Source organism: Canis lupus, chromosome 35, assembly GCF_011100685.1.
Source record: "Canis lupus familiaris isolate Mischka breed German Shepherd chromosome 35, alternate assembly UU_Cfam_GSD_1.0, whole genome shotgun sequence".
NCBI lineage: Eukaryota > Metazoa > Chordata > Mammalia > Carnivora > Canidae > Canis > Canis lupus.
This window is the reverse complement of record NC_049256.1, coordinates 9,218,049-9,231,390: the sequence shown is the minus strand read 5'-3', so window position 1 is coordinate 9,231,390 and position 13,342 is coordinate 9,218,049. Positions and strand designations below refer to the sequence as shown.

Genomic DNA, 13,342 nt, shown 5'->3' with positions numbered 1-13,342 from the left:
CAATGCCTCAGAATAACATTACACAATTAGCTAGGTTCACTTTGAAGAATTGACAGTACTTCCTCTGAATCATTAGGTATTATCCATGGCCAAGGGAAGGATTCCAGACCTGACAGGGCAGCAAAGCTCATAACTCTTTTTTTTTTTTTTTTTTGCACCCAGAGTGATGGCCCCTTGAGTTCAGAGTTAAGCATTTTGGCAGGGCAGCCCTCCCGCTGTTGTTCTGCTCCTGACATTCCCAGGAAAGAACATGTTCAAAGGGAATTAATGGGTTTCAGTTCTTCTCCTGCGGAGCTGGCAATCTCCTATAAACAGCCAACGCTAGATTATTGAGGGAGGGACTGAATAGATACTCAGGAAATAATTCATGCTTTTTTTTCTCTTTTTTATCCTTCTTTGGCTACAACTTGTAATGAGTCCCTCCACCAGGGGGTAGACAGAAGACATAAACTAGCGCCTACCAATCTCATTTAGCCGCAGTTACAGGTTTGACATTGTTACTGGTCTCATTTATCCACATGATGCAAGAAATACTGCACCCTTCCGTGTACATCTGTCTTGCGTTTTAAGATTAACAGTAGAATGTATCAAATTGACTTGGATTTTGAGCAAGTAAATGGAGTGTAGAAAAGCATACTATGGCAATGTGAGCAAGAGAAGTTGCACTTAGCAAAATCACTGCAGAATGACTCCATGCTGTGCCTCTCGTGTGATCAGGTCAAGGGCAGACCTTTACGTCTCATCACGTGAATAAAAGGACCCTCTTGTTCAATGGGATTTCTCTCATATTATGGAATCCAATAGTAGGCAGACAGGCCAATTGTTAAATTGCAGGATGAATGTGCATCCTTATTTCGGTGCTTTGCTTTGAAGGGGCCTTTTCCATCAAGCAGCGCCTGGAAGACCTGGAGACGACACAGTTAGTGACCCCAGGCCCATCTGGTAGCTGGACACAGGGGCGCAGCGTCTTGCATACCCCACAGACACAGTTCCAACAGTTGGTCATCCAAACACCCAAAGCCAGAAGAAAGTGTATCTCCATCTTTATTGTTTGACTTAATTACATGCTAGAAAGTTCCAAGTGAACTTAAAAACAAAACAAAACAAAAAAACACCTCTCATTCCATTGAATTATAATTCCTTTTTTTTTCCCCCCCAAATCCATTGACACTTGCAACCTTTTTAAGAGACCCATTCCATTTACTGTTTGCAGTGATGGAAATGTGCTGTATCTGTGCTGTCCAGTGTGGTAGCCGTTAACTCCACATGACTATTGAACACTCAGGATGTGGCCAGTGGAACTGAGGAACTGAATGCTTAATATGATTTGGCTAATGATTTGGCTAATTAACTTGTGAGCCATAACGCCATCTGAACTTCAGCACTCCCTATGTCCCCGTCCGATTTTGATATTAAAAAGGTGACAGCCTTTTTCTTCCTTCCTGAGCAGATCTTTGACTCCCTTTTCTGTCATTAGGATTTAAAAGCAAAACTAAGATGTCATTTTGCTGTTTTCGCACGGTTTTAGCGAAAGCCATGCAGGCTTGTCACTGCATAAGGGCCCCAGTTGTTACTCAGATTCTGTCCTGAGACCTGCACTTATACCTAGTACCTGAACAGCCATCTCAATGAACAGCCTTCGGGAGGCCTCTTTTTCTAAATGGAATAACCATGAGCGAAAATCTAGGAATCCAATGTTTGCATAACCAAGAGCAACATGGGGTACTAGGAAATTCCATCAGTAAGCCAAGCAACTTCTTGGCAGCAGGGACCATGTCTTTTATCTGTTTCCTTAGTTCCTAGCATAAATTTTAATAAGTGTTTCTCAAATGAGTGAAATAGTATGTGAAGGGATAAATTGATAGGACTCCGAAGCAATGCTGGTAACAGAACACTGAAGAAGGTATCTTCATTAGCAGATACATTACAGAAACACCCGGTACGACCAGTAATACTCTGCACTTACGAAGCAACTCCTATAAAGACCCTGCCAACCCATCTAGGACTACGGTTGAGGCCTGTACAGAAGAAGTGGTTCCTCCATTTAGAAAATCTCTGAATCCAGAAAAAAATTTCCATTTCCCACAACATTTTTCCTTCTGTTTGGATTTAGTTGTTTTTTGTTTTTTTTTTTTTAGGATTTAGTTTTTATGATGGCCTTTAGGCCTTCCTGGCCATCCCTTCCCTTCTGGACCTGCTTTCCACCAGGGCACTGACAGAGGTGCACAGTCAGCCGCCTCCCTTCCCTTACTCCTGCCCCCTTTACCATCATCATGGTCCAGTATGTGAAAATACTTTGTAAACTGAAACAAAAAACAAGAGCCTCACCTTTCTACCTTAAGATGCTTTCACAGGGTAACCTCTGCTTTTCCTAGTCCCCTGTCCACTTTTTTCATTGTTCTCATTGAAACAGTCCATCAGCTTCTTTCTTTGATAACTCACTCCTGCTGTTACAGCTTTTCTTCCCCGCCCCCCCCCTTTAGGTTGTATCTGATGAGACTTGTATGTGCTACCATTACAAGGGCTTTAGCCTCATTTCCTTCTCGGTATGAAAGCATACTTGAGACCCCAGCTCATGTTGGTTTTCTCCAACAGCAAAAGTGGTGTTTTATGGAAAAAACTCAGCACTCTGTCATTAACTGATACAAGAATTTACTTGTGTCATTAGCTGGTTGTATGATAAACTCTACTTCAATTTTTAAAAATGTAAAAATAAACAGAATAGAATACCAAATGATGTTAAAAAATAGAGAGAGGGGGGCACCGGGGTGGCTCAGTCGGTTAAGCATCTGCTGTCAGCTCAGGTATGATCCCATGGTTCTGGGATCAAGCCCCACATCGGGCTCCCTGCTCAGTGGGGAGTCCGCTTCTTCCTCTGCCTCTGCCTCTGCTCATGCTCTCTCCTTGTCTCTCAAGTGAATAAGTAAAATCTTTGAAAAAAAAAATGTAAATACTAAAAGATTTTTTTAGATTCTCAGCAGTAATCAGGATGGTTTAAGTGAAATTACTCCAAGGTCCCTTGCATTTAGAAGTAAAAGTATGAATGATATTAGCCTTTTTAAAAAAGATTCTATTTATTTATTTATTTATTTATTTATTTATTTATTTATTTATTTATTTATTATAAATGTAATCTCTACTCCAAGTATGGGACTGAAACTCACAACCCCAAGATTAAGAGTCTTGTGCTCTACCGACTGAGCCAGCCAGGCACCCTGATAATTAGCTTTTGACATTCAATAATGCCTGTTTGGTAATCTCTCCAACAAAAATTGTAGAAGATTGAAAACTGCCAAGTTAATGGAAGAAAATTATCTTAAAATATTGAGTCAATTCTAAAGGAGGCAAAAAAGAAGAGGGCAAAAAAAGGACCTAGATCAGGCAAGATGAACATAAATCTGATAGGAAGATGGTAGATTTTGGAACAAATATATATCACAAAATACATTATATATATAGTGACAAAATGCTTTTCTTAATATATAAACATCGATGGCCAAGTTTATTTTTAAAAACTATGATTTTACAAGAGACACACTGAATTATGAGAACACAGAAATGGTTGAAAGCAAACAAATAGAGATAGATAGGAAAAGGTATATTGTGGAAACACTAACCAAAAAAAAACCTAGTGATTAAATTAACATCAGAGAAAGGATACAGAGCAAAAGATATTCCAAGAGATAAAGAGAAATATTTCAGAATGATAAAATACTTAATTCACCAACAAAGTATAATAATTCTAAATTTCCAGTAAATAATGTAACTGCTTTAATAATGGACAAAAAAAGGCACTTAAAGACCAGTAAAACAAAAGATTTGAACAAGACCATTAACAAGCTTGATCAGATTGGTGTCCATAGGACAGAGACCTATTGCCGCACAATATGCAGCATATATATTATTCTTAAATACACAGGAGTATTTATGAAAAGTGACTCCATGTTGGGCCATAAAACAAGTTTCAACAGATTTCAAAATATGAAGATAATACACACTGTGTTCTGACAACTTAGAATAAAGCTGCAAATTAATAAGAAAACTATTACTAGAAATAAACATTATTTCTAAATAAGCCCAGGGTCAAAGGGGTAAATCACAGTGGAAGTCAGAAAAATACTGAAAACTGAAAGAGAATTTATGAAATTGAAACTTTGGGGATGCAACTAAAGCCACGCTTAAAGGAAAATTTGGGGCAGCCTGGGTGGCTCAATGGTTTAGTGCCACCTTCAGCCCAGGTTGTGATCCTGGAGACCCCGGATCGAATCCCACGCCTGCGCCTTTCATGGAGCCTGCTTCTCCCTCTGCCTGTGTCTCTGCCTCTCTCTGTGTGTCTCTCATGAATAAATAAATAAAATATTTAAAAAAGACAAAGGAAAATTGACAGTTGAAAAATTTTAAACTGTGAATTTAAATTTCAATTTACCCAAAATTATAAAATAGTAAATTTACAAAATAATTTTAATTTACAGAAAAATCACTTATGGAAAGGAAATATTAAAAATCAGTTTTTCTAAGCACTCATCTCTAGAAGTTCAAGAAAAACAGCAAATTAAACCTAAAGAAAGTAGAAATAAGAAGGTGTGCCTGAGTGGCTCAGGGTAAGGATCTGCCTTTGGCTCAGGTCATGATCCTGAAGTCTTGGTATGGGAGCCCCTACTCAGCGGGGAGTCTAGTTGTCTCCCTCTCCCTCTGCCCCTCCTCCACCTCTCTCTGTCTAAAACAATAAATAAATCTTTTTAAAAAAGAGAGTAGAAATAATGAATAAATAGATGAGACGTATTAAAACAGAAAATAGGAATAGAGAGGATCTTTGAGCTAAAAGTTGTATATTTGACAAGACTAAAGAAATGATGCAAGACTAGGTGTAAGAGCATGATTTGTAACAGTCCCCAATTGGAAAGAACCCAAATGTCTATTAGCAGCAGAATGGATAAATAAATTGTGGTGTGTTCATACAATGCAACACTCTACAGATGCCCAGGAACTATCCCAGCTACAGACAATAATGTGGATGCATCTCACAAACGTAATGCGGAGTGAAACCAGCTAGATACAAAATCATATATACTATATGATTCCATTTACACAGTGTTCAAAATAGTACAACTAGTAGTACCTGGTTATCCTTGGGGAAGTGAGAGAATGTAGGATTGGGAGGGAGCGGGCTCAAGGGGGGACTTCGGAGGTGCCAATAATTTTCTACTTCTCCGGGATCCCTGGGTGGCGCAGCGGTTTGGCGCCTGCCTTTGGCCCAGGGCGTGATCCTGGAGACCCGGAATCGAATCCCACATCAGGCTCCCGGTGCATGGAGCCTGCTTCTCCCTCTGCCTGTGTCTCTGCCTCTCTCTCTCTCTCTCTGTGACTATCATAATAAATAAATAAATAAATAAATAAATAAATAAATAAATAAATAAATAAAATAAAATAAAAAAATTTTCTACTTCTCCACCTAGGTGACAGTCACCCAGGAATGTTCTCTGGATTATTCATTGAGTTGTACACCTTTTTTTAAAGATCCAAACCCATGATTATGTTTATTCAAAAATAGGATTTGTTATTTAACTGAACTGTGGGTTAAATGCCAGAATCGGAAAGGTGACTCAGAGGTAGTGTCTGTCTGGCTTCCAGGAATTCAGCGGAGCTGTGGACCACGACTTACAGACAGATCGCTGTGACATGATGATGCGCTGAGTGCCATCAGGATCAATACACAGACTAGGACCCGTCTCGCCTCGTGGAAACGGGATTGGTTTCCCAAGGAGTCAGCAAATGAATTGGGTCTTAAAGTAGGATTGGCCTCAGAACGAATAAAGAAGTGTTTAGGGATGTTGAGGTAGAAAATTCATGAACAGAAGCAAAGTGTAAAGGTGCAGGCGTGTTCATTCAGCTACTGAAATTTTTAAAAATGATTAGAAAAACCAATACTTATTAAATTTTGCATTAGTGCCGAAGGCTGATAATAAGAGAGAATGGTCTGCTGCCAGGAGACGTGTAAGTAAAAATAGAACCGAGGGAGAAGTCGTCTTTGTTAATCTCACACTCCACGCGTGGATCTTAGCTTCTGTAGAGTGGATTTATTTTATGTTTGGTAGTAGCCACGCACTGATAGAGCTAAATATTGAAATTAAAAAGTGTGCGTTTCTTTAGGGAAGAGGTGAGTGCTTCTGTGCGCCTGCCTGTTCACACTCTGCTCTCCAGAAGCTTCCTGAAGCAAGAAACTTGTCTCCTCCAGGGCTTTATGGTTTTCTGTGCTGCCCCTGCCATCCCCACCTGCCAGCCAGCACAGACCCCAGATGATTTTCCAAGTGGAGGTTTTGAAGACACACTGAGGTCCTAGTGTGTGTGTGTGTGTGTCTGCTGCACGCTTGACACAGGGCCCTGTAGTCCTTGTCCCTCAGACTCACATGGCCACCCCCCTGCCTACCACGGTGGCTGGCACCCCACCTGGGGGCCCAACAAATGTTTGCCAAAACCGCCTTAGATAAAAGCCCAGGTGGTGGGTGGCCCTCAGGGTGCAGCTGTGGCCTCAGGGATGCTTAGTTCTCGCTCCCCTTGGGGTGGGGACCCTTTACCATGCCAGTGAAGAAGACTTTGGAGTGTGAAAAGTGGTGTTAATAAAACATATGAAAAACAAACAAACAAAAAAACATACGGCAGAGGAGGGCCTCCTGGGTGGCTCAGTTGGTTAAGCGTCTGTCTGCCTTGGGCTCAGGTCCTGATCCCGGGCTCCTGGGATGGAGCGTCTGCCTCTCCTCTCCCTCTTTCCCTCCCCCACCTTCTTAAATCAATGAATGAATGAATCAACTTAATTAACAAAAATACATATGCCAGGATTTTCTGGCGGAAACCAAGAGATCTGGTCAGCCCTCCCGCTTCTCTTAGCACAGGATTATTGCGAGATGTGCCTGTGCCCTCCGCCCCCGGGAGCCCCGTGACCCCTGTGCGCCGATCCCAGGGGACCTCAGAGTGTCCGTTCAGGATCTCCGAGAGGAGGGTGGCCCTGGGGACCCGAGCGGACCTCCTCCCCCACCCCCGGGGTTCCTGACAGCCCCGTGCCCCTCGGGGACACGCCACACTCTTCAGGCTGAGCTCGCGTCTCCTGTGAGCCCCGGGGTCCTACCCAACGGCCGGGCGTCGAGGGCGGGACCCCGACCCCCGACCCCCTCCCTCACCTCCCCCGCCTCCCCGCAGCGGGGGGCGGGGCCGCTTCTCGGTCGGCTGGAGGGGCCCGCGGGCGGGGCACGGGGCTGGCGGCCGGGCCGTGAGCTCGGGACTCAGCAGGTGTCCCGGGAGCCTCACAGGAGGCAGAGGAGGGCAGCCCGGGGGCCCGGCGGTTAGCGCCGCCTGCAGCCCGGGGCCTGACCCCGGGGTCCGGGGATCGAGTCCCACGACGGGCTCCCTGCGTGGAGCCTGCTTCTCCCCCTGCCTGGGTCTCTGCCTCTCTCTCTGTGTGTGTCTCATGAATAAATAAGTAAAATCAGAAAAAAAGAAAAGAAAAGAAAAAAGAAGAAAAGAGAAAAAAGAAAAGAAGGGAAGAGAAGAGAAGAAAAGAAAAGACTAAAAGGCAGAGGAATGACGGAGGCACGAGTCTGCAGTCCGAGGGAGCAGCCCCCGCCCCCCGCCCCGAAGAGTCCCCTCGGGGCTGTGTGAGCCGGGGCCGCGGCGGGGCAGGTGTGGGCCGCGCAGGCGCAGGAGGGCCGCGGGCCCAGGTACGCGCAGGTGCTCTGCGGCCCGGGCTCTGCTGCGGGAGCGGGAGCGGGAGCGCGCGGACCCCCCCCCCCCCCCCCAAGGGACCCGCCGGGGCCCAGCGCGGTCGGAGCGGCGGGTCGCCCAGCGGAGCCTGCCCGCCAGGCCGAGAGCGGGCGGGATGGGCCGGGCGGGGGCGCTCCCCGCTTCCCGGATGGCCCGGAGCACCGGCTCTGGCCCTGGCGGGGCGGGAGGGGGGGGGTTGATTAAAAAAAAAAGATTAATTAATTAATTTACTCATGAGAGACCCAGGCAGAGGGAGAAGCAGGCTCCCTGCAGGGAGCCCGACGCGGGACTCGATCCTGGACCCCGGGGTCACGCCCTGGGACGAAGGCAGACGCTCAACCACTGAGCCCCCCAGGTGCCCCCAGAGATGTGTTTAAAAAAAAAAAAGAAAAATGGCTCAGCGGTTAGCGCCGCCTTCAGCCCAGGGCGTGACCCCGGGGTCCCGGGATCGAGTCCCACATCGGGCTCCCTGCATGGAGCCTGCTTCTCCCTCAGCCTGTGTCTCTGCCTCTCTCTCTGTGTCTCTCATGAATAAATAAAATCTTCAAAAAAAAGAAAATGAATGCAAGCCAATCATCTTGGAGAGAGATTCTGTCCATGTGCAGTTGCTCTGGTTAAAAAAAAAAAAAAAAAAAAAAAACCACACGATCTCCCATGAATGAATAAAACCTTAAGAAAGAAAGAAGGAGAAAGAAAGAAAGAAAGAAAGAAAGAAAGAAAGAAAGAAAGAAAGAAAGAAAGAAAGAAAGAAAGAAAGAAAAGAAAAAAAAAGAAAGAGAAAGAAGAAAAAGAAAGAAAGAGAAAGAAAGAAAGAAAAGAAAGAAAAGAAAGAAAAGAAAAGAAAAGAAAAAAGAGAAGAACACAGACCGTGTGATGAGGCGAGGGCTGGGTTGTCTTATGTCCCTCCTCTCAAGGGCTGACCATCCTTTCACTCTTAAGGCCGGGCCCTGACCCCCGGGGGGCAGCTGAGGACGCCCGGAGCCGTCCAGTGAGCATCTGAAACCAGCATCAACTGCTGTCCTGGCCGGGCAGGCTCCCCGGGCTCCAGGCCTGCGGTGCACCCTTCACAGCTTCCACTGTCCATCTGCCATGAACATTTCCTCCGTTGTGTCGTGGAACCTGCTGGAGCAAGAGCTGAAACAGCAGTAAGGGGACGACTCCCCTATGGGTAGGTTCAGCGCGGGCCTTTGGGTCAGGCCACAAAGGGCTCCCCAAGTCCTGGCCAGCGGGTCGGTGCGAATAACCATCATGAATTTGAGGGCAGGGGACAGCAGGGAATCCGAGTTCTCTTCCCTCTGCGTTCAAAGCCACAGGACTTGTTCTTCAAGGGTGACTCAAAGCAAATGTCACAGCTGCTGGGTTATTGGAATTCTGATACATAATTGATATTTACATAGTGATTTAGGATTCAACTTAATTACACTGTGTGTAAATACAGTATAGTCCTTCCCCGGCCAGCACTGCCTGGCAGGGACTCCTAGTCCCACAGTGACACAGCGGTCATCAGGTGACCCGCGGAGCATTTAGCAGGCATCCGTCGTGGTATCGTGCTCCATCACCTAAAACGTACCCCTCCAGATGTTACAGCAGTCCTTTCTTTTAATATATGGATAGGTTTGTTTTTATATGTTAGTTATTTAAATCCCCTGAAGAGGGGAAGCTCATCAGAGTGTGAGTCTTGCCTTTACAAAAGCCATGGTTTCATTTCTTCTTTTCTTTTCTTTTCTTTTTTCTTTTCTTTTCTTTTCTTTTCTTTTCTTTTCTTTTCTTTTCTTTCTTTTCTTCTTTTCTTTTCTTTTCTTTTCTTCTTTTCTTTTCTTTTCTTTTTTTCCTTTCTTTTCCTTTCTTTCCTTTCTTTTCTTTCTTTTTTTCTCTTCTTTTTTTCTTTTTCTTTTCTTTCTTTCTTTTTTTTTAACTGGCTATCATACAAGGTGTTTTCAGTAAGATTTTGGCAGGTGAAGCCTAGATTTAGCTATAGATTGCATAAGGGAGGGTAAGGACCACACACTGTGGGCAACACTTGGTCCTTAGTCTCTTGGTCTAACTAAAATTGTGATTAGCTGGAATGCCTGGGTGGCTCAGTCGCTCAAGCGTCTGCCTTGGGCTCAGGTCGTGATCCCAGGGTCCTGGGATCCAGCCCGGCATTGGACTCTCTGCTCAGTGGCAAGTCTGCTTCTCCCTCTCCCTCTGTGATCTCTCTGGCTCCCACTCTCTCTCAAATAAATAAATAAAATCTAAAAAAAAAAAAAAAAAAGGACTGTGATTAGCCATCTGATCTCAGTAGTAGCTAGTTTCTTACACTGGGTGGTTCATTAATTTAATATAGAGAACTCAAATTTCAAGGTCAGAGAGGCATAAAATGGACTTACTTGTTATGAAGGGATTTTAATGCACAGAGCCCTAAAAATAGACTTCTGGATTTTGTGTCTCTGCCTCCCTTGGGCTGGCCATCTGGAGGGCAGGTGGAAAACGATATAGTGATCCAGCAGCCCTAGGGTTGACTTCTGAATCATCTTCTCCATATAGAAAAACAGGACCTAGTGGGGGAATAATACCTGCCCGTTCCATGGAAGGCTGGCGGTTTATCCATATACATGAAACAAAGCTGGTTTGTCAACGTAGAATGCATCGTGTGATCAGTGAAGAATCATTTTCCAAAATTCAGTTAATGTAGAAAATCAAGCAGTTTTCAATTTTTAGAATGCTTGTTGTGGAATGAAATAGACCCCTGTCGTAGCCCCTAAGCCCCCAATCTAGACTTTTATTATAAACACTTAGGCTTTGAGACAGTAATGTTTAGAACAGAAAACTGGTTAAGGAAAAAGTGATTCCATTGAACACATAGGGCAGCTCATTTGATAGTCAAAGAGAAGCAAAGGTGGATCTTAATGATATCATCATGTTTTCTCAAATCTAAGATGCGCTTTATTATTTTTACGTTTCCAGTTCTGTAGTGGGTAATATCTGAGTGGATATCTATACTGAGTGTGGAAATGTTACTTTCCTCTCCCGATTCTCCCCAAATTCCCCCCAAAATCTGTCATCAACTCATCCTCTGAAAAATCAGAGGCAACTTCGAATTATTTCAAAAATAAGCCAAGAACTAAGCAGAGATAAATTTCTCTACATTTCTGCAGAGCCTGTAACTTTATATATGAAAGTGTAAAGATCAAATATTGTCTTATTTGATTAAAGGAGTGTCCCAAATGAGATCATTCTACTCTGTATTTCTTTGATTAAAAATCATCACCTATCATAACATTTTGAATTCTTGAATGATTGTCAGCAACTAAGAATAGTGGGAAATAAAATATAAAATCCATTCGAAATCTTTCCATTTGGAGCTAGGCCTCTAAAAATCCCTATAGACCTTAGCAACTGTTGTGTGATCCATGCGAGCAAACTATAGGCATTTACCCATGTAAATGCTCCGTGTCCACCCCAAGTGGGTGTCCTGCAACACAATGCCCACAGCAGCTACCTGGTTAGCATCACGCTCCACAGGTTTAAGGGCTCTTACAAGACTGTCCTCACTTCAGACACCACCTGAAAGTCTCAGGACCACCCATGCTCCTTACCAACCATCTATAAATTTAAGGGTTCCCATGAGCCACTCAGGTTCAATAACTCATTGGGATACCATAGAACTCAGGAGAGCACTATACTTAGGATGATAGTTTTATCAAAATGGACACAAACCATGACCAGCCGAATGGAAGACATGCTCAGTGCAAGGTCTAGGAGAGTCCAGAGCTTCCATGCCTCTCATTGTGGAATCGAGGTGCACTACCCTCCCGGCACATCAGTGGGTTCACCAACCAGGAAGTTCCGCTGACCCTGAGTCCAGAGTTTTTACTGGGGTTTCATTACGTAAGCACGATTGATTAAATCATCGGCTACATGATTGAACTAAATCTCCAGTCCCACTTCTCAGGGATGGGGCTGGTCCATATTCCCACCTTCCAGTTACATGGTTGGTCTTTCTGATTACCAGCCCCCCTCTGAAGCTACCTGGGGGAGAGGGGTCCACCTTGAGTCATCTCTTTACCAGATCATTGACACCTGGCACTCTGGAAACTTCAAGGATTTCTGAAGCTTTGTGCCAGGAAAAGGAGTCAAGTATCAGATATATATTCCCCATTATAGTAGATAGTATAATCCAGATTTTGTATAAGGTTCTCATTTGTGTTCCTCCCTTTCTGCTGGCTTACTCACAGGCTACTGCAGTCACTGAGACATATCTTGCTGCCAGGTAGCTCAGCAAGCTCCAAGTTATGCTTATTCCCCAAATTAGCTTGTCCAAATTCCCCATAATGGTTAATAGAAATCGCTGTCCTCCTGGACATTACAGCTCCAAATTTCAGATTCATCCTTGACTCTCTCCCTAACGTTATTAAGATTTCCTACAAATCTCCTCCGATCACATTACTGAGATCACTTTCCAACCTTTCTGAACCTAGGCCCCTTGCTAATATATGTTAAAAATCCAAAAGCAAACAAAGCATGTAAAATTCCACACACTTCACTTTGTCCTTTATCCCAGAGATTCTGGGACTACCCTTGTGGTTGAGAATTTCTGAGCTGGATGATGGCTGCATCACAAATATGACTTTAGTCATTTTCAGCCCTTCCAAATCAAAGATCATCAGTAATGTTTCAGGGAAACTTGGCTCCCTGGGCCCTTGAACACACTGCCACTAGCTCCATTGGCTCTGAAAATAATAGTAAGGGACTTAAACATTCCACTTCATCAATGGATAGATCATCCAGGCAGAAAATCAATACGGAAACAATGTCTTTGACCATCAGATGAGATGCACATAACAGACATATATGGTACATTCCATCTTACAGAGCACTTTTTTGGATTTAAATAAGCATAGGGGGACACCTGGGTGGCTCAGTGGTTGAGCGTCTGTCTGCCTTTGGCTCAGGGTGTGATCCTAGAATCTGGGGATCAAGTCCCATATCAGGCTCCTCACGGGGAACCTGCTTCTCCCTCTGCCTATGTCTCTGCCTCTCTCTCTCTCATGAATAAATAAATAAATAAATAAAATCTTTAAAAAATATATAATTAATGTTGGGCTGGGTAGCTTGAGAGCGGCCGAGAGCTTGCAGGCAGTAGGCAGTGGCAGGTTGCAAACACACTAACCTCATTTTTCCTTTTCTTTCCTCTTCCTCGTTGTTCTATTTTATACATCCCACAAATTAAAATTTTCCAACCCACTTCTTTTGGTGCATCCATGCACCCATTTGTTTTTTTTTGTTTGTTTGTTTTGTTTTGTTTTGGGGTTTTTTTGTTTGTTTGTTTTTGTTTCTTGTTTTTTGTTTTTGTTTTTGTTTTCATGCACCCATTTGATCCTTAATTTATTCATTCATTTGATAATCTCTTGAGCACCCCCAGGCCCAGGCACAGTTTTAGTGTCAGGGTAGAACAGTGTTTAACAATATCCAGCCCCTGGCCTCAGGGAGATACAGTCTCATGGCAGGGGTAACAGGTAGATAAACAGACAGCATAACTTCAGAGTGTAATAAGTGCTATGAGAACAATATTAAAATAGGCTAAGGCGATAAAAGGGGGAGGGTG

The 13,342-nt window shown here is 44.0% G+C and overlaps 1 protein-coding gene across 4 annotated transcripts in view; it reads left to right on the top strand.

The window, feature by feature from the left end:
- BLOC1S5 (biogenesis of lysosomal organelles complex 1 subunit 5) overlaps positions 1–13,342 on the top strand; it is a 136,153-nt gene that overhangs the window by 65,770 nt on the left and 57,041 nt on the right. Inside the window, exon 4 of one of the 4 annotated variants that reach the window (XM_038584131.1) lies at positions 5,632–6,147. The exons of the other annotated variants lie outside the window; for them this stretch is intronic. Coding sequence (XP_038440059.1) covers positions 5,632–5,683 — 52 coding nt within the window. The 3' untranslated portion in view covers positions 5,684–6,147. Of the gene's footprint in view, positions 1–5,631; positions 6,148–13,342 lie in introns of those variants that run through there. 4 annotated transcript variants of the gene reach the window in all.